The 26706-nt window shown below is 41.2% G+C and overlaps 2 protein-coding genes across 9 annotated transcripts in view; one reads left to right on the plus strand and one right to left on the minus strand.

Moving 5' to 3' along the window:
- Nucleotides 1-2540: 2540 nt before the first annotated feature.
- On the minus strand, nucleotides 2541-13697 carry Oxsm (3-oxoacyl-ACP synthase, mitochondrial). Of its 6 annotated transcripts, NM_001359882.1 has the most exons (4): nucleotides 12928-13065; nucleotides 7846-7992; nucleotides 5680-6687; nucleotides 2541-4959 (listed from the first exon to the last, which is right to left on the minus strand). In NM_001359882.1, exons 3-4 carry the CDS (start codon nucleotides 6654-6656, stop codon nucleotides 4557-4559), a joined length of 1380 nt encoding a protein of 459 aa, NP_001346811.1. In that variant the 5' UTR covers nucleotides 6657-6687; nucleotides 7846-7992; nucleotides 12928-13065; the 3' UTR covers nucleotides 2541-4556. The 6 variants fall into 6 exon arrangements, with proteins under 6 accessions (NP_001346811.1, NP_081971.1, NP_001346812.1 ...); NM_027695.4 differs by lacking the exons at nucleotides 7846-7992; nucleotides 12928-13065 and adding an exon at nucleotides 13366-13697; NM_001359883.1 differs by lacking the exons at nucleotides 7846-7992; nucleotides 12928-13065 and adding an exon at nucleotides 7179-7220.
- The window catches only part of Ngly1 (N-glycanase 1), a 62613-nt gene continuing 49109 nt past the window's right edge, over nucleotides 13203-26706 (plus strand). For 2 of the 3 annotated variants that reach the window (NM_021504.3, NM_001362433.1), the window contains exons 1-3: nucleotides 13203-13386; nucleotides 18531-18645; nucleotides 24453-24689. In NM_021504.3, the coding sequence (NP_067479.2) occupies nucleotides 13256-13386; nucleotides 18531-18645; nucleotides 24453-24689 (483 nt within the window). In that variant the 5' untranslated portion in view covers nucleotides 13203-13255. Of the gene's footprint in view, nucleotides 13389-18530; nucleotides 18646-24452; nucleotides 24690-26706 lie in introns of all 3 variants that reach the window. The other variant, NM_001362432.1, reaches the window with a different exon arrangement.

Here is a 26706-nt window from a genome sequence, read left to right on the forward strand (position 1 = left end):
CAAGGAGGATTTTCTGGGAAAAGGGAACAACAATTGGGAAAATGCCACCAAGAGATTAGCCAATAGTCAAGTCTGGGGAAGTATTTTTTGAGTAATGATTAATGTGGGAGGGAGGAGTCAGCCCACTGTGGGTAGTCCCACTCCTGGGTGGTTGAAGCCTGTATCATATAAGAAAGCAATCTAAACAAGCCATGGGGAATGATCTAGTAACTGGCACTCCTTCATGGCCTCTGCTTCAGTCCCTGCCTTGAGTTCCTACACTGACTTCATGATGAACTGTAAGGTATAAGCTAAAATAAATTGTTTCCTCTGAAAGTTGCTTGTTGTGTTTAACACAGCAACAGAAAACAAACTAAGATAGCAGGGATAGGAACACAGAAGGAAACAACAAAACAAAATGAAACACGAAACAGGGTATTTGGATCAGAAGGAAATTGTTGAATCCTGATTTTACTTCCTAAATAGTTCTTGCTGGAAGTCACGTTGAAAAGAATGGCAGCTGCATTGCTGTGATGCTGAGAATGAACTGGAAGTGGCCAAGGTGGGAGGGGGAGGAGATTACGCAAGCAGGCAAGGCTGCACTGGTGACACTGTGTATTGGTTACTTTTGTTGTTCTGATAATAACACCATGGCAAAGAAAGAAAAGAGAGAGAGAGAGAGAGAGAGAGAGAGAGAGAGAGAAAGGGAGGGAGGGAGGGAGGGAGGGAGGGAGGGAGGGAGGGAGGGAGGAAGGGAGGAAGGGAGGAAGGGAAGGAAGGGAAGGAAGGGAAGGAAGGGAAGGAAGGAATGAAAAAGATGGAAGGAAGGAAGAGTTTGCTTTGGCTTATGGTTCCAAAGGGGATGACTATATTGACAGAGAACTGTGGCACCAGGTGGATGTATGAGAACTTAACATGAATAGGCAATCAGGGAAGAGGTCATAGGGAAAGAGATAAAATTCCCACATAAGCAGCTGAACAATCAAGAGAAGTAATATCAGGACTCTGAAGCTGGGATGTTTCCTCCCAGGGTTTAATCTCCCTGGACCAAGGGCCATCTAGGTTGAGAAGAAGTAATGAAAGAGGAGGAAGAAGTTAAGAAAAAATGGGGATTTAACAAAAAGGTGGGGGAAGAACCAAGATCCAGTAAAAGACCAGCCCAGTCTACTTGATGGTCCTCTGGCTCTGAGACACTATCTTTCCTAATGGTACTTTCTGCCTGTTTTCATCTCTTCTGTGTCTTTACTTACATCATTCCTGGGCATTTGGTTCCTTATTGAACTCTGAGAAGAGCAGGGCCTCCTGGGCAACTAACCCACGACTTACTCCCGTCCTTCCTTCCTCTTCCCTCAAAACAGCTGGTGCAGAAGGTTGTGAGATTCAGTCCCTCATAGAAAACGAGAGAGTAGAGTGGAAATGCGGCAAGCTATAAACTCTCAAAGCCCACTCCCAGTGGCATGCTTCCTCCAGCAAGGCTATCCCTCCTAAAGGTTTCATAGCTCAACAGCACCACCAGCTGGAGACCAGGTGTCCAAATACATAGGCCTATGAGGTACATTTCTCATTTAACCACCGCTCTTTGGTAGCCTCAAAGTGAAATATATACATACATGGCCTGGCTTTTGGTTAGTAGTCTAGGAAGCATGGACTGGAACAAGAGAGAAATATTTCAATTAGGGGCATATGAGTGGACTTGTAAGAACCATATTAAGAGTGAAGCCTTATGGGCCACATGTATACTCACTCCCCAGAAGCACCTGCATAGCACAGATGCAAATGGCTGCCAATTTACATTAACAAGTCTTAGTCACTAGCTATTCCAAAGCACACACAAGATGCATCTGGCTAACAAAAGTGGCAGAAATGGATCTAACAATATCCACGGGTTACTTGCATAGCTTGTGGAAGTCCCTCAAGTCTGCATTCTAGTGTCTTATGACACATACACAAGGCAGAACCTCAGAACTGTCACACAGGTTCAGTATCTGTGACCAACGAACACTTAAAAAGAACTGAATAGGCAGGGTCTCAAACTGAAGTGTTTGTAACCACATGCTCAAATTACAGGCAGGCAACGGTTGCCTGGTATGTACATGGATACTGGGAATCTAAACTCTGGCCCCCACACTTATGTGTGAAACAGATGACTAACACCAATGGCTCACATTGCTCAGGAATAAAATCTTGGGTTTTGCCACCTGGGAGACCACCAAGACCTACCAAGATGATGGTCGAGGTGACTGACATTACCATCTAGGGTTGTTGTTGTTTTTTTTTTTAATTTTTTTTTTTAAATTTTTCGAGGCAGGGTTTCTCTGTGTAGCCCTGGCTGTCCTGGAACTCACTTTGTAGACCAGGCTGGCCTCGAACTCAGAAATCTGCCTGCCTCTGCCTCCCAAGTGCTGGGATTAAAGGCGTGCACCACCACACCTGGCCATCTAGGGGTTTTGATTGGTTTCATTTTCTCTGCCAGTTAAAGAATCAAAAGGAAAACTGCTGTGCATGATGTATAGCAGAAGGGAGAATCTCAAACACAGCTGGCAGAATCAGCTGATGAAGACTTTTTTTGTTGTTTATCTTACAACATTTTTATTTTCATTTATATTATTGTACCAAAAATAAAAATTTCATTCACCAACCATGAATTACACATTAAAAACAATTTCTTCCTTTTAAAGTACATTTTTGAGTTCATACAATATTGTTACATTCAAATAGTGAATTTTAAAATTAATAATTTTTCTTTCCCAGCTTTGTTTCCCCTTAACTGTGTGACCACAGCTTGAAAAGAATCACACTGTCTAGATTTCATTCCCATTCTGATATAGTCTACTTAGTGCTTTTCAATCATTTTACAGGCAACAGTTTTGAAAGGAGATATAATTGTTGACAATGTTTAAATGACATTTACCGTAGGGAGAGGCTCACCATTGTATGTGCTGATTGCATTATTAGCTAGTGCTCTTCCCAAGGATGCATGTACAGTATACACAACAATCCTCTCATTGTTTTTGCCTTTTTTTTAGCTCTTTTTTTAATTAGGTATTTTCTTCATTTACATTTCCAATGCTATCCCAAAAGTCCCCCATACCCTCCTCCCCCACTCCCCTACCCACCCACTCCCACTTCTTGGCCTTAGCATTCCCCCATACTGAGGCATATAAAGTTTGCACGACCAAGGGGCCTTTCTTTCCCAATGATGGCTGACTAGGCCATCTTCTGCTCCTCAGGGAAAACACTCATACACATTATTTTTTTAAAAAAACTAAAACAAGAACAAAAAGTTTTAAGTAAAATGTGAGACTGCTCCCCATTCTGCAGAAAGGCACATAGGCATATAGCCATTTATCTCCTTTTTTACTATCTCCCTTTCTCTCACACTGTGTGTGTGTGTGTGTGTGTGTGTGTGTGTGTGTGTGTGTGTGCCACTAAGAAAGCAGAGGCCAAAAGGCAGTTTGTCATGGAATTGGAATAAAAATCATTAAACAGTACAAGGACAGAAAGCCATTAAAGGTGTTACTGAGCCCAGGAAATGTAGGCACTTGACTGAAGCTCCATATCATTGTGGACCTGCATAGACATGAAAACACTTACTCAGAAGAGATAAAAGCCCTGCCTACCAAATGCTTTCCTGGATGGCTGTCACCTCTGAAGAACTTGCTACCCTAGTAGTAGGAAGCTTGGAGAACATTGTCACAGTCACAAAGTTAGAAGTTAGAGAGGAGCTGGCCTAACTTAACAAGAGTTTTTTCCAAAGATCTTTATGTCCATTCACCACATCACAAACATATCTAGAATGAGAAAAGCCAAACCAGCCAGGCTATGCTGGTGTACACCTTTAATTGCAGCACTTAGGAGGCAGAGGCAGGCAAATCCCTATAGAGATCAAGGTCAGCCAGGGTCTATAGAGTGAGTTCCAAGACAGCTAGGGTTACCTGAGTAACCATGTCTCAAAGAAGGCGAAAAAAAGATGACGAAGAAAGGAAGGAAAGAAAGGAAGGAAGGAAGGGAGGGAGGTCGGTCAAGAACAGGCAAGAAAAAGGAAATCCTGTTTTACTTCCTCCTTCAGAGAACTGAAATCTTGGGAGCTTGGGGAAATTCCACCAAGGACACTACATGGGTCAGGGGTGAATCACTGGCTGACAGCTGTCCTAAAGGGATGCTGAGTGGTGATACAAATAGGAGTACTTGTATTGTAGTCCTGTTTATATGCTGTACAACAGTGGTGACCCTAGAGTTAGTTACACCATGGAGCAGCACAGCCTTGCTCAGAGAAGCTGGTCTCTAAATAAATATCTGAAAAGGACCATGATGGATGAAATCGTGCACTAGAAAAACATAAATCAATGGTTCTGTGTGCAGGTTATTCTGTCCTCCATAGACATTTCTGGTTGTCACTAGTTGCCACTGAAATCTCAATGGAGACACCAAGATGCTATAAAATAACAAGTACTGGGCACCCTGTTCCCTACCAAAGAACTATACAAATACCAATTGTGCTAAAGTCATTGGATATTGATATAAGACATATCTACATATATAATATTTATAAATTTATGACCATTAAAAGCCAGTGTTTACATGCCAGCAATACAAAGAGTTGCATTAGTACCACCAAACCCAAAGGAATTGGTGAGTCCAATACACCGACCCTCAGCTTTCCATTCCTGTGACTCCAGTGGAACATAATTGAGATCAAATTCAGGCTCTGTACAATCCAGGTTTAAAGTTGGTGGGAGTTTCTGGTGGTAACAAGCCAGTGCAGTAAAAGTTGCCTCAACTGCCCCTGCAGCACCCAGAAGATGCCCAGTGGCTCCCTTTGTGGAGGATATGGCAAGGGCACAAGCATGGTCCCTAAAGAGCCTCTTGATGGCTCTGTTCTCAGCGGCATCACCCAGTGGTGTGGAAGTGGCATGTGCGTTGACATAGGATATCTGCTCAGGTGATACGCCTGCATCTTTTACAGCAGCAGCCATGCATCTGGTAAGAGAAGAAAATTATCAAATAAAGTTTAATAACAGGAGATTGTTCATCTGAGTAGCTTGTATAAGATCAGTGTCACAGCAAAGACCCTATGATCCACAAAGCTAAAAGTAGCTAGTTTTTGTCCCTTTATAGGAAAGCCTGCTAAACTTCTGGCTGATTTAATTGGATAAAACATAATACAGTTTAAGCTTAGATGGCATCATATAATCAAGGACTTTTTTTCAAAGTGTGGTCTTTAGACTGGAGCTAGTTAGAAATGTAGAGTCTTAAGCATCAATCTAGATCCGCAGTCAGAACTGGCATGTTAACAAGACTCCTGGGTGATTCAGGGCTAAGAAATGCTGCTTTGAAAAGATTTGAAAAGAACAGAATATACCTAGACACATCTATCTCTATTCTCCAGGTCTGATAAGTGTTCAGAGGGAGGCTGAGGAAGGGAGCACACTCATGATTTCCAAACAGAAGGTGGGGTATAAGAAGCTAGCAAAGACACAACTCTATTGGCTCTAACTAAAGTCCATTCAATTTTTGTTTAAATATTTTCAAATGTTTTCAATCATTTCAAGCAAAGAATTTTTAAAAAGCCTTTGATCTAAGAGAATATATACTATACACCAAGACCAGGTAATGTTTTTTTAATTTGAAGTTCCAATAGTGCCTTAATATAGTATCTTAAGAGGAAAATATATTTTGAACAGAACAACCGTTCTTTACCTTAAAGCACCTTCTCCTTCGGGATCGGGGGCAGTTATGTGACCGGCATCACCCGAGAGTCCATAACCCAAAATTTCTGCGTAGATCCGAGCTCCTCTCTGAACAGCATGCTCATGTTCTTCCAGCACCAGCACAGCAGCTCCCTCACCCATGACAAAACCATCTCTCTCTGGATGAAACGGCCGGCAGGCTAGCTTAGGATCTGGGTTTGAGCTCAGAGCCCGGGCTCTGGAAAACCCAGCGAGAGATAATGGACTAATGCAAGAGTCTGTGCCCCCAGCCACCATCACATCTGCGTCACCATGGGCTATGAATCTAAAGGAGTCTCCCACAGCATGTGCACCTGTGGTGCAGGCTGTGGACACTGAGTGATTGGGGCCCTTGAGTTTGTAGCGAATGCTAACCTGGCCTGCAGCCATATTGATCAGAATCTTAGGGACAAAGAATGGGCTGACTTTATTATAACCTTTGGTCTGAAACAGCAAAGCAGTTTCAGAAATAACTTCAAGAGGAACCATGCCCATGCCAATGGCAACGCCAGTAGCCACCTGATCTGCTTCTCGTTTCGGATGCCAGCCGGAGTCTTTCAGGGCCAACTCTGCTGCCCCAACAGCCATGATGGTGGAAGAAGACATGGACTTGGCATCTGATTTGGACACAAAGTTTTCTTCATTAAACTGACCTTCATGTGGACCTCTTGGTACATAAGCAGCTACACTGCAAGGGATATTCTTGTACTCATCACCAACCACAGAAACAATTCCACTTTCTCCTCGGAGAAGCCGATCCCAAACTAGTTGAGTCCCAACGCCAAGTGGTGTCACTAGGCCAATGCCTGTGATGACAACTCGTCTGCGCAACATGGCTGCTGGCACAGTTCCATAAAATCTGTGTTTGCTTATTAACCAAGAATATGACGCTGGATATGGATGGGAGATTGTGGCTTTTAGAAAATGTTGCAAGCATTTTGACAACATGGTTGAAATTCAGAAGATCAGAAACACATTCCTGGAATAGACCACAAGAGACAGCAAGCATCATTTAAACGACAGTAGAATCTTACACACACCCTAGGTGTGACTGTGGTCACAGAGAAATGCAACCCTCGCTTGGACTTAACTTTTATTTGTAATCTATGAGGTCCTTCAGACTGTCAACTGATAGCTAGCTCACTGGGTTTTACAACGCCAACCCACCCTACAGGGGGCATCCTTCTTCAGGCTCACCGAAGATTACTGTACAGTGTGGACTGAGTCCATGTGGCATTTCTAAGATTAATGCACAGGAGGCCGCCTCAGGCCCATTCTGCCTTGTGCACTTTATCTACTTCCGTGTAGGGCAGATAACCTTTCAGGCGGTCCCGCCACAGCCCAGCACCGCCGTATTAGGAAGGCCGGGTGTAACTTCCCGAGCTCAGCGTTAGGAGCTCTCAGGGATTCACAGCCACGCGACGCCCTCCACCCCTACCCTGAAACCCGGGTGCACACTGCAGTCACTACCTGAAACAAGCCTTTGCGGGCGCCCACCGAGTGCGCATGCGCACTCATCCGCAGCGCAGCGTTTCCGCCCGGTGCCTGATGTCAGAGGTCAGACGCTCCGGCCAGAGCTTCCTCCGGGTTCCGGGTTGTGAGTGCCCCGCTCTAGCCTCAGAGCCTGTTTTGATCGCTTGGGAAACCTCACCTAGTCAACAGCGATAATGCCTAGATATTCCTGTGCTGCCAGAGAAGGGCGGCTGTCATTTCCCCAGGACATTCCGGGGAGGACCTATAGCTGTAGCCTCCCTGGTAGCTCTGTAGAAAATATTCATAGAACTCTTCAGAATGTCACCAAGAAACCGAGGTCGTTTGGGGAAACATCTAAATGCCACGTAGACAATAAAATAATACTATGGCTGAATACTTAGAAATGTGCAAAGACGTTGAGAATTTGTTAGGAGACGTTAGTTACAAAACTTTTAAAGGTTTGCAAAGAGATCAGATAATGGTACCGCTCAATTTCAGCACCTGGGCGGCAGAGGATCAGGAGCTCTGTCCTCAGCTGTGGAGAGAGTGCAAAGGGAGCCTGGGCTACCAACCTGAAGACTTTGTCTTTAAAATATAACAAAACCTAACGTCTGTAGTGATCTGCAGTGCTTATGGTGTCCCCTCTACCTCCATTTTTCCTTACCTTTATTTACTTTAGCAAATGATGTAAACAGCTACTTCTGTAACAATAAAAAGGGCTGACTCATGACAGGAAGTGACCAGAAGATTGCCCAATATCTGAAGTGGAAATTCCTGAGCTTACGAAAGTTTTACTTGCTCAGAGATAAATCTGTAATGGATAAGTAGGATAAGTAGCAACACAGCCAGGGGATGTCTATTAACTGTTCAAGTCTGTCCCACGTGTGAGCTTTGCTTTTTCTTCAGATAAAGGATAGACTATGCTATCTTGTAGTCATGATTATATATTTTCTTGTGGGCAATAACCTCTTCAGGCCATCGTTGCCACGTATGCTTGCTTTCCAAATGTAGAAAAGAATCTGAGGTAAGTTTAGCTATTTCCTCATTACTCCTGGATATGATTTATTGTCTACTCTGTCTAAAATGTTTAAGAAAATTCAACTTGTTCCTGATCCAGTAGCTCACCATTTGCTTAGTATGATCTCCCTGCAGTGAAAATTGTGCTGTTTCCTCCAGTACCTTTTGGCAATTTGTTTTACATACAAATTTCTGATCTCAAAAGGCATTGGGGTATGTGGACTGTGGAAGGTTAGCTGAAAGGGGAACTCTGTCTATGCAGCCATGGAGAAGTCATGTCATCATCCATGCTGCAGTGAAACTTTCTGGCCGTGCAGATGCCCTAGGCACTTACTCCTGTAAGGAACCCTTCACCCATGCTCTGAAGTAAGCTGAATAAACTTAGAGTGCCCTAAGTCGGACCTGGGGATTTTGCTTTGATTTATTGTTGTTGCTTTATAAAGAGGCTGGGTATTTGTTTACATCTTCCCAGGGAAAGAATTGTTCTCAAAACAATGCACCCACATAAAACGTGATATAACAAGACCATAATGTATATTTATATTTCTCTCTGTGATCATTTTACTTCCATCTGGAAAGGGTTAAGAAGTTTTTAAAATCATAATAACAGCTATATGTGAATTATTACCGTATTGTTTGCTAAAATATCATGGTGTATTCATGAATACAAATCTTCAACTTGGTTTTGCTTATCATTGCCTCCTCTTATTATTTCTCTGGTTCAAAGCTTTATTTCCAAATACAGTTCTCAATTAAATAAACTTTCTATCCAAACAATTAAACTTCTGTTTGTAATATTATTTTAGCACAAAGGAGACCAAGGTCAGTGCTATCTCATTAAGTCATGAAATGCTTCAAAGAAGTGGACCTAGACTTCAATCTGTAAACTGGGTGAATACATGTGTAGTAACTGAGGGGAAGGCAAGCATTTCAACAGACAGTAGTACAATACGGACAAAACACCAGGACTTTGGGGCCAGTGCCAAATTTGAGAAGCTGGACTTAGTAGATAAAGTTATCTTCCACTAAGCTTTATAGCTTGATAACCTGAATTCCATCTCTCTCTCTCTCTCTCTCTCTCTCTCTCTCTCTCTTTCTCTCTCTCTCTCTCTGTGTGTGTGTGTGTGTGTGTGTGTGTGTGTGTGTGTATTTTGGTTTGGGTTTTTTTTTTTTGTCATTGTTGTTATTGTTGTTGTTCTTTGCTCTGGTTTTTTCTTTTTCCAAGACAGGTTTTACTGTGTAGCCCTGGCTGTCCTGGAACTCACTCTGTAGACCAGGCTGGCCTCAGTGTCACAGAGATCCATCTGCCCCTGCCTCCAAGGGTCGGGATTAAAGGTGTGCATCATCACGGCTCAGCCATTGAGGCTTGCAACCATTTCCAGAACTCTTAACAGTGGAAGGAAAAAAACCAACTCCCAGAAATTGTCCTTTGATCTCCAAATGCCATGGCAAGGGCATGTGTATGCACTTGCTACACACACACACACACACACACACACACACACAAATAAAAATGAGGTGTGGGAGAAATGGCTCAGAGGCAAAGGGATATTTCCAGAAGGTTATGGCGACAGCATATCAGCAGACAGCAAGCATGGTGGCTATAGGAAGAAATGGAAAGTTCACATCCTTTACCACAAGCATGAAGCCAAGAGAGCAAACAAAGGTGTTTTCTCTACTACTTTCAGTGACATACTTCTTCCAGCAAGATGTGCCACCTAACTATTCCCAAACTGAACTACTGACTGGAAACCATGAGTTCAAATACTAGAGCCTGTAGGAAATATTTCCATTCAAACCACCACACTCTACTCCCCGGTCTTCATAGATGCCCTGGAGTCTTTCACAGTCTTAATACTGTTTAAAAGCCCAAAGTCTCTTCTAAGATGCAAAGCATCACAGAATTCAACCTTCAGTAAAATAAAAAGGCAAATCACATATTTCCAATATATGGCACAGATTGCCATCCCAAAAGGTCCAAGTGGGGAATAAGAACATAATGGACCAAACTATGACTAGAATCCAGCAGGACAAAACACCAAATCCTGTAGCTTCGTGTCTTCTGTTAAGGGCTCCACACCTCCAGCTTTCCTGCCAGTAGCCTGCATCTCTCTCTTAGGCTGGTCCTTCTCTATTGACCTCCTTGGCAGCTTTCTCATAGCGTTGATATCTCCAACATCTTGTGGTCTCCACTGGAACCCAAGCTTCCCTTTCACAGCTCTACAAAATGGCCTATCATGACTCTTATTCTCTCAGTATCTTCATGCAGAGAATTCCATACCACATGTTGCCTGGCCTCAGAGGCTCTCAGAAGCCACAGAGGTAGGATCTGTGACACTTCATTCTTGTATCCTTCAAGTCTAAACCTGGCACTGTGGCTGCCAGCCAGGGATGGGGTCACTTGAATCACATTAGCAGCAATACTTTTTCATTCAGTAACTTTCTGGGATCAGAAAAGACTTTAGGCTATTGTACAAGCTGGAAGTTTTGCTGAGTGAGGTCTTGGCTAGAGAGTACCCTTTACCTTTGTTCCAGTACAAGGCAAACTTCTCAACTATGTGAAACATCTTCTCTCTAGCACATGCCTTGGCTGTAGTGTTAAGCTCCCTAGATCTCCTTTTCTCTACAAACAGTACAATTTATCTTGTTTTCTAGCCCAAGTCTTCCCAAAGCCTTCTATAAATATTCCCCTAGCCCCACAAAATAAAACCACATGGTCAAGTTCATCCCAGCAATATCCCACTCTCTTAGTACTCGTTTCTGTCAGTCAGGAGTTTGCATGTTGGTACTCCTTTTCCCTGAACTGGGAGTAATCCAGGGAAATGAGCCCCTACCAATCCCAGTTGTAGATATGATAGCTGCCCAACATAAGAGGGCAGTTCAGGTCATGCCACTCTTGGTCGCTTTAGAAATAGCAGCTGGTACTAGAATTGCAGGAATAACGACTTCCATAACACAATATGATAAATTTACTTCCAAGCTCAGCACAAGTTTTCAAAAAATATCTGAAACCATGCTTACCCTAGTTTTCTATTGCTGTGATAAAACACCACAACCAAGGCAACTTATAAAACCATTTACTTTGGCTTATGGGTACAAAGGTTAGAGTGCGTGATGGCAGAACTGCATGGCAGCAGGCATGGCAGCCAGAGAAGGAAATTGAATACTCACATCCTTTACCACAAGCACAAGCAGAGGGAGTAACCTGGACATAGGGCAGGAGCATGTACTCTCAAAACCTAACTGCCTCCCATAATGCACTTTTCCTAACAAGGCTGCAGCAGCTGGCCTGCCTGTATCCTTTATATACTGGGATTACAAGGATCAGTCAACACTCACAGCAAATAGCTGGGAATACAGCATTTGAAGTTGGGCCACAAACATAATTATTACTTTGTTATGGACCAGAAAAAAAAATGCTAGTAGTTAGCCACTGAAAAATTTAAACAACAGCTAATAACATACTTTGTTGAACATAATATTCTCTTTCTAAGACTTATTCTTTCAAAGTCTCATAGATATACAATGTTCTTTGGCCACAGTCCATCCATTATCTCTCTTCCATCACCTTTGCCCTCCCCTTTAACCCCCCTTTCCCTCATCTGCCTCCTTCTTTCATGTCTTTGGTGGTGGTGGTAGTAGTGATATATGTATGTATGTATGTATGTATGTATGTATGTATGTATGTATGTATGTATATTTGATTCTCCTGCCTCTACCTTCCAAGTTTTGGGATTTGCCAACATGCCTAGCTGAAAACAATATTCTTGAAGTTGGTCTACAAACCTAAGTGCTAAAAATGTAGGTATATTTTACAGATGAATATTCAGAAGTTCTTGAAAATTCTCCGAAGAAATTGCCCAGAAACATTAAAAAACAACAGATAATAAAGTGTCAAACGAGGTCACATAAGTAAATATCTTTAAAACACAAAGCCAACAAGTACCTGCTACGTGCTAGTGATTCATATATGTAATTCCAGCTATTCAAGGTGAGTGGAGCATGGAAAACTCCTGACTACAAATCAAGGTCAAGTGCACTCTTAGTGGCATTTCAACATTAAAAAGTAATAAAAAAAAGCCAGGTAGTGGTAGACAAGCCTTTAATTCCAGTACTCAGGAGGCAGTGATCAGGTGGATCTGAGTTCAAGCTGATCTATAGCTGGAGTTCCACTTTACCCAGAACTATGCAGAGAAACCCTCTTCTGAAGAAGAAAAAGAAGTAATGAGGACTGAGTATGAAGCTCAGTGCTGGAGCCAATTTCCAGGGTTGATGTCAGTGACAAGGGCATCAGCTAAGGAGGTTAGTGATTCCCTTTCTAAGATAAATTAAGGATACTGGTAAGGGATATGCCAGTATGAGTCAAAGGATACAATGTGTATATAAACTTTATTTACTTGTTTGTTCCTCATTTTATTCTATTATTGTATATGGGTTTTATGCGAGTATCCATAGGACACTCCCAAAATGCTCCTTGCATCAGAATCATACCTTGTGAGCAACAACTGAGTTTTCATCAACAGAATTCGGAAAATACACAAATCAGAAACCCAGAAGAGTTCTGAGCTATGCTCTGTTTTTGAAGCCGGACACTAGTAACCAAAGGGCAAGACTGCAGTAAATTCCCGTGTGAGCCCAGCCTAGGCCACAGACCATGATCACTTTCCCTTCCCCATAACCGCCCCCACCCCACCCCACCCCCCAAAAAAAAGACATAACAAAAACTTGCTCGGTCTTCTGGAGTCTTTTCTTCCACAAAAGACTTTTATCTACCGTAAAAAGAAGGCTGTGCAATTATCTCTGGGACCCTACCCGACACAAGCAGCCACCACAGCTCGAGATCTACTCCACTGGCTCGGCCCCTTGTACCCCGTACCCCAACGTTCGCAACCGGCCTCTCCGCGGCTCGCCCCGCCCCTAGCCCCTCCCGGAACGCCCCGCCCCTCGGCTCCTCGCCCCGCCCTCTGGCCGCAGGCCTCTGCGGCGGCCTAGGCGCTCCTCAGCGCCTGCTCAGTGCGGGCCGCGGTGCGCGAGGTGGCGAAGGCCGCGGCGCAGCCATGGCGTCGGCCACACTGGGCAGCTCGTCGAGCTCTGCGTCCCCGGCCGTGGCCGAGCTATGCCAGAACACCCCGGAGACCTTTCTGGAGGCCTCCAAGCTGCTGCTCACCTACGCCGACAACATCCTGAGGTGCAGCCGGGGCCCTCGAGCCTGAGGGCCGCAGGCGGGCGGGGCCGCGGACACTCGGGCCTGAGGCGGGGCGGGCTGGGCGACGAGGGCCCGCCGAGGCTGTCACTGAGTTTGACAGCTGTGCTGTCCCATCTCGCTGCAGGATCCCGGCGCTGTGGCTCAGCCCGAGTGCCAGTTAAACGTTCACGCCGAGTTTGGCGGTTGACACATTTATAGTTTAAGTTACGAACTTTGTGTCAAGTCACCTTTGTACTGAGTGCAGCACTTTCCACAACTGGCTGGGAGTTTGAGTCAGCACCTCCCATGGCCGCTCCGGTCAAAGAGTGTGGGGAAGGGATGCGGAGGGGCAGACAGTGGAGGTCACTTCAGTTGAGCCCCTGGGCGCTGGCTCTTACAAACACACCGACCCGAAGTCTGTAGGAATTCTTAGTTTAAAGGCTGTACAGTTCATGCGGACCAGCTTTAGAGAGTTAGTTGTTAGAGACATTGAGGTGTTGTCCTGTACCCCAAACTGGCATGGAACTTGATCTGTACCCCAGAACTCATGCCAGTCACGACCTACCAAAAGCTGAGATTACAGGTGTGTGCCACCACAACCATAATTCTTCATTTAGGTGACATTAGTGATATTTAAAATATATTTGAAAAGGGAATATAATGTGATTCTATGCCAGATGTTATGCAGCATTTGGGCTTGCACATAATTGTGACTTGTGTGAAGATGGCCTTCCTCCTTTATGACACCTCAGCTTAACCCTGAGATCTCACAGCACCTCAGAGTACAAGGTGTCTGAAAGAACTCATAAGCTTGATTCTCCAGAGCCCACAGCTGGCGTTTCATACTGAATTGTTTAAGTCTTCAACCTCCCACCCCCATACATAAGAGAAGGATGGATTTGTAAAGACATTTCGATTCTGTTAGTACAATGAAACCAAAGATGCTAAGATCAGAGTACTTTGAAAGATAGCTTTGCATGCAGACAGTTATTTCGGATCATGACCATCATTATGAATATTTACTAAATTTCTTAAAGAAACTGGTTCATTTTACAGCCTTTACTGTGGCTTACATTTCTGATCTTGGAGTTTTTGTTTTATAAAGGAAATTAGAGCAGTTTGTAAGAGAAATGATTCAGGTTGATGTGAGAAAATGCTCCTTTAGTTTGTTTTCAACAAGTGTCCTTGTGTTCTTAGAATTCAAGGTCTGGCTTGGTTGGGAGATGATATCCTGCTTCTTCATGTCCAAATCCAGTGACTTCTTAACTCTTAAGGAAAAGCTCCATGTCTTCCTGGTCCCTGACCGCACATTATAATTATACTTCTGTAATTTGGTAGAGAAAATCAGGTTCCTCTTTGCATTGCTATTTTCTTTTAAACCCACTAGTGCCATAGTGGAGGCACTATTGAAGGCATATTGTCCCAGCATCTCATTTGCCTCAGTATCAGAACAATTTATAGAATGGATATGCAAATAAAAATGCATTAGCTTGTTTTGAAGTAGATACTTGTCACTGAAATCTACAATGAAATAATACTCTTAAATTTCTGCTTGAATATTTATCATATCCTAACAGTAATAAATCTAAATAAGCTCCAAAAGAAATGTGTGCTAATTTGTATGCAAAAGCTGCCACCCATTTTAGATAAGATGAGCTTACTATGGACTTTATCAAGAGCAAAACAAAGCAACTCTGTATTAGTTTTCCTGACATCACAGGTGAGCTGCTTAGCTAATTTGATTCATGAACCAGAGTTTGGTTTAGAACTTTTCATGTACCTAAGAATAATGTTGAACTTCTTATCCTCCTACCTACACCTCTAAGTTACAGGTGTGGGCTACCACAATTGCTGTTATGAGCTGCCACAGATTGAGCCAGGGCTCAATGAATGGGAGGCAAGCACTCTACCATCTAAATGGATCCCCTGTCCCTAGTTCATTTATTCTTTAATATAAATATTTGATATTGTACTGTTTTGTTTACAAAGCACACATAGTGTTTGACTATTAACTGTACTGAGTGAAGAACCAAGAATCAAACATAGTTTCTTTGTTCAAATAATATAAATGTATTTGGGAGAAGAAAGGTTTGAAAAACAGCTACAGTGTAACATCAAAGAACAATTCCAAGACAGTGTTAATGTCTCTGTCTTTATATTTTTATGTTAGGAGGTAGTAGGGAGACCAAACATGAGACATTTAGTGAAGGGATAGGCAAAGGTGACTCACAGTTTCTACAGTGGAGTTTCCGGGAGGAAACCATTAGAAGAAACAGGCATTGATTATGAAGTCACTGCATAATCATAACAATAAACCCAATGGAATGGAGAAAGAGAATTTTCAATGACAATGCAAGAAGTAATAGAAGACAAAAAACTTCTAATTTTTAATGTAGGTTGCCACTGACACGTAGAGAAATTGAGTGTAATTGAAAGTTGGTGAGTCTGCTGGCAGCTTGTGTGGTGGTATATGTATAAACATTTTAACCAGAGCAGTAAGTTTCAATTTTAGTCAACTATTTTAAGTGTCATTATAGGCAATTTACATATAATTTCCAAGTTTAAGTTTACCTTATAAAAGGAAGAAAAATACTCTATTCTAGGACTACCCAACATAAATGACCTGGCACATATATCGCAACTACTGAGGTGGTTGCTATTATTATTATTTCTATTAAATTAGGTGAAAAGTTTGGTGGAGTGTTTGACTGTTTGTTCTTTGAAATTTCATGTCTGTAGCCCATTGTTTATTCTTCATCTCTTTCCCTGTCACCATCCCCTCTAGTGTACAAATTCCTCCCACATGCAATTATTTTTGTAATGTTTTGTCTTGTGCCCTACAGTGGGGGTTTTGTGGTTTTTTTGGTGTTTGAGAATTGTTTTTTGTTATTGAAACAGTTCCGTCGTTTGGCATATTGGGATTATAGGTATACACTACTGTACCTTGATAAGTAGTCAGTGTTTGCTCAAAAGAAAAGTGGATGCTAGAGGAGGGGCCAGTGGTAGTTCTGTATCCTTCCTAAGGCAGAGCTGTTTCAGAAAAAGTGGGAGGGAGAATGTGACTTTCCGTAACTAATTCAAATACAAAGGCAAATATTATTTTTCTGAAAATTAAATAGTTTGGTAGATAACTATGAGAGTAAAACACCAAAAAAGACAAAAATATTTTCAAAGATAAAGTTGAGCACAGTACAAGAAATTCTGCTGCCTTCTCAAGATTCTATCCTTTTAACATCATGAAAAACTACATATTCAGAAAAATTTCCCAAGAAAAGATACAAGATAATTGCTAAAAAGTGAAGTAAATATTACAACTTACAAAAGTATTTAATAGGTAACAGAGATGGATGGGGGAAGCATCAAAGCATGACAACAAAAACAAAAAACTGTACAGAGAAAATTAAGTTGATAGAGAATCAAGCAAAATTCAATTCAATGCCCAGGATACCATAGAAAGGCAGGGCTGACTTTGGGCTTAGTCTATGCTTGAACTCAAGCAAGTCTGCTTAGCATTTTTAATTTAAAAATGGGTTAAACATTCATAGCAACTAAGATCTGAAACAAGGGGATTGTGAGTTTGAGGTGAAACAAGCCAAAGGAAGATAGAGAGGGACCTGGGAACTGGGTATGCCCGTCTCTGCTGGGCTTTGCTATGGCATGACAGAGCCCAGTAAGCAGCATGCAGCGGCCATGGAGAGCCTGAGAAGCTGTGAGGTGGGCAGCACATCTTCAGCTTTAACTGGGTATGCCATGGGGATAGCTGATGTGCATCATGACAAGTCATCTGTGGTTAGCATTGACACATGCTAGGCTCATTTTGTACTTTAGATTTTGTTTAAGTGGTGTCTCAGGGAAAACAGGGATGTTGAGTATTCTGTGGTGCATAGGGAGTCTCCCCTCAGCTGTGGTCTACATTTCATGGGGGTCAAGACTGAGAAACTCTGCCCCTAATACATAGTAAATGTAGAGAAGGTAAACACTCCCAAGCTGCCAGCAATCAATGCTTGCTTCTGAAATCATTGGTGAAAAGATTTTTTTTAATTTCCACTTTTTTGTGGACCTACAAATTTTATAGAACACAGTGAAAATCTCATAGTATTATCAAGTTATTATAAAAGTTATTGAACACACAGTATTGGAATTGTTGTGGGAAGGAGTTTGTAGACCAACACTAACGTATGACAGTTAAACAGTAATATTTAGAGCTTTGTCTTTGAATATTTGTGGTTTTGTTTTATTTTATTACTGTCATGGTTTGTATATACTTGGACTAGGGAGTGGCACCATTTATTGGTGTGGCCTTGTTGGAATAGGTGTGACCTAGTCGGAGTAGGTGTGTCACTGTGGGTGTGGGCTTAAGACCCTCACCCTAGTTGCCTGGAAGTCAGTCTTCCACTGGCAGCCTTTAGATGAAGACATAGAACTCTCAACTCTCAGCTCAGCCTGTGCCAGGCCTGCCTGGATGCTGCCATGCTCCCACCTTGATGATAATGGACTGAACCTCTGAACCTGTAAGGCAGCCCCAATTAAATGTTGTTTTTTTTATAAGACTTTCCTTGGTCACAGTGTGTGTCTGTTCACAGCAGTAAAACCCTAAGACAATTACCTTATTTCCTTTCCAAAAACATTTTAAAACAAGGTAGAAACTTACAGTAAAGACAGTCCTTGGTACAGGGAGGAAAGGAAGCTAAGTGACCACTAAGGTTCATTATGCTGGAAGCAAAGCTTTTCAGCTGTTTCAACTCACAAATGCTTCTTAATCACAGTCGTTGTACCCTGAGCACCATTATAGATGACAGGACCCCTCAGAGCAAGCAGACACAGTGCTACCCTCTGTCTGGGGCGACTTCTAGAAACTTAAAAGACTAAAAAAGTACTTACCTGTAACAGCCACACAGTTTCCTATGGCAACAATGATACTGTCATCCATGAAGTTGGACAGCACAAGTACTCAGTGGTACTGAAGTACACGAATCATGACGTGTGAATGATCGTCTCGACTGCTCATTCCTTATAGTTGGGATTTATACTACCATGTGTAGAAGGACAGCTGAGAGGAAAGGTGAAAGAAACATATATAAACTCTTAAAAAGATGAGTGGTGGTATATTGCCCATTATGTTATCTTTTTTTCTTTTTTTTAATCAGAAACCCCAGTGATGAAAAATACAGATCCATCCGTATTGGGAACACAGCGTTTTCTACTAGACTCTTGCCTGTCAGAGGAGCTGTTGAGTGTTTATTTGAAATGGGCTTTGAAGAGGTAAGTATTTGAAAGGTCCCCTCCCCATTCTTTATGTGCAAAGCAAACAGTACTGACTGTGAATAGTTGTTTGAATGACATTTTTTTAATATATTTTTTTAAGATCTATTTATTTAGTGTATATGAGTACACATTAGCTGCCTTCAGACACACCAGAAGAGGGCATCGGATTCCATTACAGATGGTTGTTGGCCAACATGTGGTTGCTGGGAATTAAACTCAGGACCTCTGGGAGAGCAGCCAGTACTCTTTACTGCTGAGCCATCTCTACCCAACCCCCCTGAATGACATTTTTTTTAAATTAATTGGTCATTTTGGAAATGTGTATAATTATTTGTTGTTGTTTTTTTAACATCTTAGATATTTTTTAAAGTATAATGAAGTCAGGATAAAGTGTAACGAGTCTCTATAGATTCTTAAAAATCTCAAAGTTTAGAATAAAGAGCATGAAGTACAACCCAAGGATCAAATGCGGCCCCTTCAGTCTTCCAGCAGCATACTTGATTGATCTATCTGTGAGTGTGCATTGAATACTACAGTATCACCACTGTCCAGTAAGAAGTAGAAAAAGTAAAATACGGAAAAGTCACTCGCCTCACAGAATGCTTTTCTCCTGCAACAGTAATCTCAAGATGGTGTACCATTTGATTTCCCAAGAAGAGTTTGGTGTTTCCATCCTCTCAAACCTTGTGGCACAGTTTACTATTATAGTACAGTAAATGTCATTATTAAAGTTGTGAATTTTAGCCAGGCATACTTATACATCCTGTAGTCTTCTTGGGAAGCTGAGGCTGGAGGACATGAGTTCAGGGCAGCCTATTACATAATGTAAAATGGACAGACAGACAGACAGACAGACTGAGGATTTTGAATCTTCTATGTACCCCTATTTCTGGTGTATAGGATATTTTTTTAAAAGTTGAGCAGGAATACAGGTGCCATTTGTAGATGTTGTTAAAGAAATAGGATATAGGGGTTTTTTCCTGTCTACCATTGCGAACCAAATTCTGATGCACACCGTGAAGATTAACAGTGAAGTAAGTTAATATCTCACCCACAGCTTATGTTCTAATAGGTTAGAAAACAGGAAAGAGACCACAAGATATGATTCTGCACTCACAGAAATTAGAGTTGCAGCTGCTGTAGCAGTGAAGTGACCACAGAAGGCCTCTGAGGTGGTAAAGGGTAGGACCTGAGTGGCAAGAAACCGCTCAGGTTCCTGAAACTCAGTTCATACAGGGGATTGGCTTGGGCAAAGGGCTTCTAGCTGCAGTAGTTTTGACCTGGGAAATAGCTTTATGTATAGACAAAGACCAGACCACATCAGGTAAACACTTAGACTGTTAACATTAATTAGTCTTGGTTATCAGTTTGAGTAGATTGATTAAACATCTGGGAGATTGGTAAAACGTACTTCTTATCTCAGGGATTACAGAACAGGAGGTCTATGACTAAATGAATGATTTAATCTCGAGGGATTCAACCTTTGACTTGATTAATTAGAACTATGGAGATGGTGGCCTCTGTGGAGGAAGTAGCTCTCTAGAGAAATATGTTTGGATGTTATTTCTTACGCTAACCACATCCTGTCTTCCTAGAAAGGGTGCCTCCTCCACTGGTCCCACCATCATGATATTCTGCCTGGCTGTGGGCTCAGAAACATGTTGCCAAGTGACTCACTCCCTAGTCACTGATCCTTCTGAACCTGAGCCAAAATTAATCCTTCATCTTTTAAATTGTTTATGTCAGCTATTTTCTCAAAGAGACAAGAAAAGGAACTAGTATTGACACCACTGGAAAGTTTAAAGAATGGAAGACAATTTCCAAATATTATTTCAGTTATTGTAAAGAGAATATTCTGGATAATCTAGAGTGTAGGCAAGGGATGATACAGAGAAACCACTTGGCTTCTTACACTGGTCTAAGATGGCATGGCAGTGGTTATATATATTTCTGAAGAACCTTTGTTTGTTTGCTCCAATGTTCCTAGTTCCGAGAGTATTGCTATTACAGCACAGTTAGTAGGCTATAAACAGTTGCTAAACAAAGCACTGATGACATAGAGACAAGATGTAAATGGATTCAAGAATTGTGTGTGTATACATGGGCAGAGGAATGAATTGGTCTTGAATTTAACATCTGTACAAGGGGAAAGGGAGAAATTTCTGACAGAATAGGTTTAGGTTTCAGACACTAAGTAAACAGGAGTACCACTAATTAAGATGAAAAAATCTTGTAAAGTGGCAGTTTTTATGGGAGAAAGCACTGCCTGACTTTTTGACAGTTTGGGCTACTTTACTATTGAATACTTTTGAAGTAAAAATATTTCTTAGTGGAATAAGATGAGCCCACAGCTCAAATGAGACCTGGCCAGGATTATAAATTGTGGTATCATCTGATTGCAGGTTCCGTATAAACATCGGAATATGGAGAATTTCAGACTATAGAGTGGTAAAAATGAGAGCACTGCTGATTCTTGGCAAGGAGATGAAGATAAAACTAGACAGGAAAACTTAGTTTTTGGTGTTTAAAAGCCATATCAGTTTCTCATTGTTGAAGTCATGGAATCCAGGGGATAATATTTGTCTTTTTTGTAACAAATATTTGTTTTGCTAGGTAGGGTAACCCTCTGATCTAATTTGCCCAGAAAATGCCCCAGTGTCAGGCATTCATCATGGTTGGTTTCCTCCATGCCAGATAACAAATTGTTCCAAGACTTGGAATAGTATTTGATGTGAGTTACAGTGTTCTGATAAAATGATACTATATTTGCTTCTTTGGCCATCTTTAGATTTCACACTTTAAGACAGACCAGAAGCAACTGTTTCATCCATGTAACTAAGCTGTGTGATGGACTGATAGAGCTGAAAATGTACTGGGAGTTTTGGTAGGCTTTTACGTTGGAAGATATATCTAAAATTTACCCTGAAATTTACCAGTATATATTAAAATCCTGAACATTATGAGTGAGGTTGAGGAAGAATGGGATCCAAATGACTTTGTGACCCTGAAGTTTATTGTAGCAGGGCAGTTCTCAGCTGGGAGCCACACCTGTCTTCCTGCTGCGTCCCCTCTCCCAGGCTTCAGTAGGGATGAAGCAGGGCAGTTTTTCAGAACAATTTGGGTTGTTTGGTTTTCTGAAACACATTGCTGTCATTTAGTTGTCATGGGGCAATGAGAATTGTCATGGAAAAATGTTTTGATAAGCAGATTTGTTGAATCTTAGAATCCCTAATTTCTTAAAACATTCTTGGAGCTATTATATTTATCCTGTAATTTCGAATTTTTATGAAAATGTGATGCTTTGGTTTTGAACAAGAACATGTTGGCCTGTAGATAACAGTTTTTAGGATTGGTTAGAGGAGAAGGCAAGGCACCTGCTCTCCTGGGCTCAGGAGGTGTGGTAACAGCTTTTAGTCACATTACAGTTTGTAGAGTTACTGTTTGCCACAGCTGCTTCTCAACTCCTCGGAACTTGATTGAGTATATTTTCATATCACCTGGTCTCTTGGTTTATAATTTACTATTTTAAATTAGTTTTATATTAAAGCTGTCTGTGCTGCAGATAAGCACTTAACCGCTCTCAACAAATATTGCTTATTTAGATGTATTTTGTTAGAAGCCTTATTAATACTGTATATCTGTGTTGGGGGAGCAGCAACAGGGATTGGGGCAGTGACAGGTGCTGGAAAGACAGCCCAGCTGTTAAAGGCAGTTGCTGCTTATTCAGAGGGCCTAATTTTGCTTCTCATCACCCACATACAGTAGCTCACCAAGGCCTGTAACTCCAGGAGATCCAGTGACCTCTAAGGGTCTTTGTGAGTATCCACACTCACATGCATACACACAGATGCATAAATAAAATTATTTTTAAAAATGCATCTTAGCCAGCCGTGGTGGCGCACACCTTTAATCCCAGCACTCGGGAGGCAGAGGCAGGTGGATTTCTGAGTTCAAGGCCACCCTGGTCTACAGAGTGAGTTCCAGGACAGCCAGTGCTACACAGAGAAACCCTGTCTCAAAAAACCAAATAATAAATAAATAAATAAATAAATAAATATAAAAATGCATCTTTAAGAAAATATTCTGTAGTACTAGGCATTGTGGCACATTCTTTGAATCAGGAGGCAGAGGCAGGCAGATCTCTGTGAATTTGTTGCCTACCCAGGCTGTATAATGAGTTACTGACCAGCCAAAGCTACACAATGAAACCCTAAATTTAAAAAAATTAAGAAATCAGTCTATAGTTTGGGACTAAAAGTGTCACTTAGGGTAGAGGACTTGCCTTCATTCATCTTGGAATTCTGCTGCCCAGCATTCTGAGTAGCTGTGATTACAGGCCTCAGCCTCTCGACTCAAGCCTTTTGTGTGGCAGCATTTCTACCATCAGGACTTTGTATGGAATTTTACAGAAAATAATAATACTTTATTTTATGGCAGAGAATATACAAATAAATACTTTTCCACTCTCACCATTTTATTCTATTTTAGTGTGTGCAAGACTCTTAGCACCACAATAAAATTTTCTATCAATGTATACTTTTAACTGCTTTGGGGAAATGGTGCCCCCAGAGAACACACTTCTGATTATGTAACTGTTTTCTAAAGACTTGGGTTAGAAATTGTTTTATAACTTTTATAAAAATGTTTTACTTAAAATTGTATACATCTAATTATTATATACAATTTATTAAACAAGGTCAAGGTAACTGACATTCATGTCATCTCAGACATACATAGTTTCTTTTGGAACGTTGAAAATACTATTGACTATTTTGAGATAGTCAATTGTCAACCATATTTGTCTTAGTATGTGTTACATAACCTCTTACTGGTTTTATTAAGACTTTCTTTTTGTTGTGCTTTTGTTTTTAAACTGTATTGTGAGACCATCTTACTAACTTGCGTAGGCCTTTATTGATCTTGGAATTTTGCTGCCCAGCATCCTGAGTAGCTGGGATTATAAGCCTCAGCCTCTTGGCTCAAGCCTTTTCCATGGCAGTATTTCTAACATTACTTTGCATGGAATTAATAGAAAATGATAGTATTTTATTTTTTTTGCAGAGGATATAGGAATATATATTTTGGTGCTCGTATGCTATATTGTAAAGTGTTACATTTTTCTAAAGCTTTCCTAAGGCTAGGGATGTAGTTCAGTTGGTAGAGCACTGCTGCCCCAGCACTACATAGACTGGACTTGGTGGCACAGGTTTATAACCCCAGCACTTAGGAAATAGGAGGAGGAAGGCCAGGAAGTTCAAGGTCACCCTCAGCTGGAGAACAAATCCATGGCTGGCCTGGGATATAGGACACCTGTCTCAAAAAACAATAAATAAAGGTCCCTGGATTACATCAAATATGCCAAGCTTTATATGCTAATAAGGAAACACATTTTCTTTTAGTTTAAAAACTAGCATATTTGTTGATATATGATACATATAAGGCGGGAGAGATGGTGCTATGGTTAAAAGTACTCTTCAAAATAACTAGAGTTTGACTCCCAGCACCCAAATAGCAGCTCAAAAACATGTGTAATGGCAACTCCAGTGAAGCAGACACTTCTCTGTCTTCTCTGGCACCATACACACACAGTGCACAACACACACACATGCACACAACACACACACATGCACACACACACACACACACACACACATATATATATATATATATGCAAAATACCCATACACATAAGAGCATATTTTTTAAATATATGATATACTCAACAGTATCAATACCACTGTATATAAGAGTGACTGTCACTTTAAAGCAGAAATTAAGATTTTTCTCACTTCTGTAAATTCCAGGGAGAAACGCATCTTATCTTTCCTAAAAAAGCTTCAGTGGAACAGCTACAGAAAATCCGTGATCTGATTGCCATAGAGAGAAGCAGCAGACTGGACGGATCCAGTAAGAAGGTGCAATTCTCTCAGCACCCGGCTGCTGCCAAGCTTCCTCTGGAGCAGTCTGAAGATCCTGCTGGGTTAATACGGCACTCAGGAAACCAAACAGGGCAGCTGCCAAGCCTACCCTCTGCTCCAATGGTACTGTGAAAACCAACATTCCTTACTTTTGTCAGGGTTGAAACAGCAAAAGAGAAGCATTCCCAAGTCATGTCTCAAATGGTCTTGGGTTTAGAACTCTAACATCGTTAAATTTGCTAAGAATTTTGAAAATTGTCAGAGTTGTAGCAAATGCGAGGGAAATGGCCACCTTCTTTTCCTTCTTCCTTCAGTTTCTTGCAGACAGCTTCTATGTATCCTGGCTGACCTTCAAGCCATGATGCACACATTTCAGCCTCTTGAGTAGTGGGATTATAGTTGTGTATAAACATGCTCAGCTGCTGCATTTACATTTTAAAGTAAAACTTGTGACATACTTCTTCTGAAACAATTAGGTTTTGTTTATTACTTATAATCTACTTGTTTTCTCAGTATTTAAATCAGTTACACAAATGAGTATGTCTTTAACCTCAAACAAATGAAATTACTGAACCTGTGTGTATTATGGCAATTAGATTAATTGGTTGCCTCTATTGTATTTACACTTGTAATCTAAATTTTACCTGCTGCCAATCTTGATGGGAATTTAATTCAGTTGCTCCAACTATTATATATATCTTAAATTAAAAAAATGTGTTCTTTAGGTTTTAAGTAAATGATAATCTATTAATAAACTGACAATAAATACTTAAACTCAGTGAAATTTAGTTGTTAACATGAAGAACTGAAGTCAAGGTTTTTGATGCCTTAGCAGGCACTATATTGATAAATTTAAATGATCCCATTTAAAATAGCTGTGTGTCTTTTCTTGGGGAGATACAAACAAATATCGACTATATCTCACTAGCAGCAGACCAAGAAAATGAGTTCATCCAAGTCTAGCTTGCTGAACTACTGAATTTATTGGGCTTACTTATAGGCTTATGAAGAATATGCAAACAGCTGCATCACAGAAAAGGTCCACCCGGTGTGGGTCATGGGTGCACTCCTCCCAGAAGCTGCATAGATGGAATCTGCTTTGAAGTTAGCTTTCTACTCCTCATTTACTCTGGTCATTCCTGGCAGCACATGCAGCTGGGCTAGGTCTTAGAATCCGCCGGGAGAAAGCAGAGTCTTAGGAGAGAGTCTGTATTAGTTCCTTTTCTGTTGCTGTATAAAACATGATGTCTAAGACAAATTTATAGACAGGGAGGTTTATTTAGAGTTTATGGGTAAAAGTGTTAGTGTTCATAATGACAAGGTGGGAGGCATGCAGCCTGAGAGAACTTACATTTTGAACTATAAACAGGAAGCAGAAAGAGGGCTGAGAATGGCATATATCTTTTGAAATGTCAGCGCTTGCCTGCATTGACACATTTCCTCCAACAAGGCCATATACCTCCTAAACAGCCAAAGGATACCAACATTAGAGGCCAAATATTCAAATAAACGCCCAAGACAAGGTGACAACATCTCATTCAAACCACCACAGGTTCTAATACCCTTCGTACTTTTTCCTTCTGTGAGGGACTAGCCCAGTCTTGTGAAGGTTTCCCAAATGCTGGTCATCACAGCTTCTGTGATTCTAAGATAACATGGGCCATGTCATACCTAGAGGACAATATTCTCTAACAATATGAGATACTTTGTTTGCAAAAACTCCTTTTGATAAATTTTATTAGATATTCTCAATTTTCACTGTCAAGTTTTTCTGCTATTTCCATAGTAATTTTATGAATAACAAGTTTAAACTCTTATACAGTTATTTTAATTTTAGTAGTCAATATCCTCCATACAGTAAAACTTTACTAGATCAATTCTTAAATCCACCCATCATCTATTCAAACTGCTTAATTCTGGATGCTTGAAGCTCTTTTCTTTGTCTCATCCTAGAAGACCCCAAGACGCTCCTTTGAAAATATTAAAGGTGTAGGTCCTGGCCAGCTAAGAGACAGATGTGTCTCATCCTTTCTTGTAATTTGTATTAAGTAATAGTTCCTGGTTGCTTGGTTTTGTTTGTTTGTTTGTTTGTTTGGTTGGTTGGTTGGTTGGTTTTGTGAAAGATTTAACTCCTTGAACG

Source organism: Mus musculus, chromosome 14, assembly GCF_000001635.26.
Source record: "Mus musculus strain C57BL/6J chromosome 14, GRCm38.p6 C57BL/6J".
NCBI lineage: Eukaryota > Metazoa > Chordata > Mammalia > Rodentia > Muridae > Mus > Mus musculus.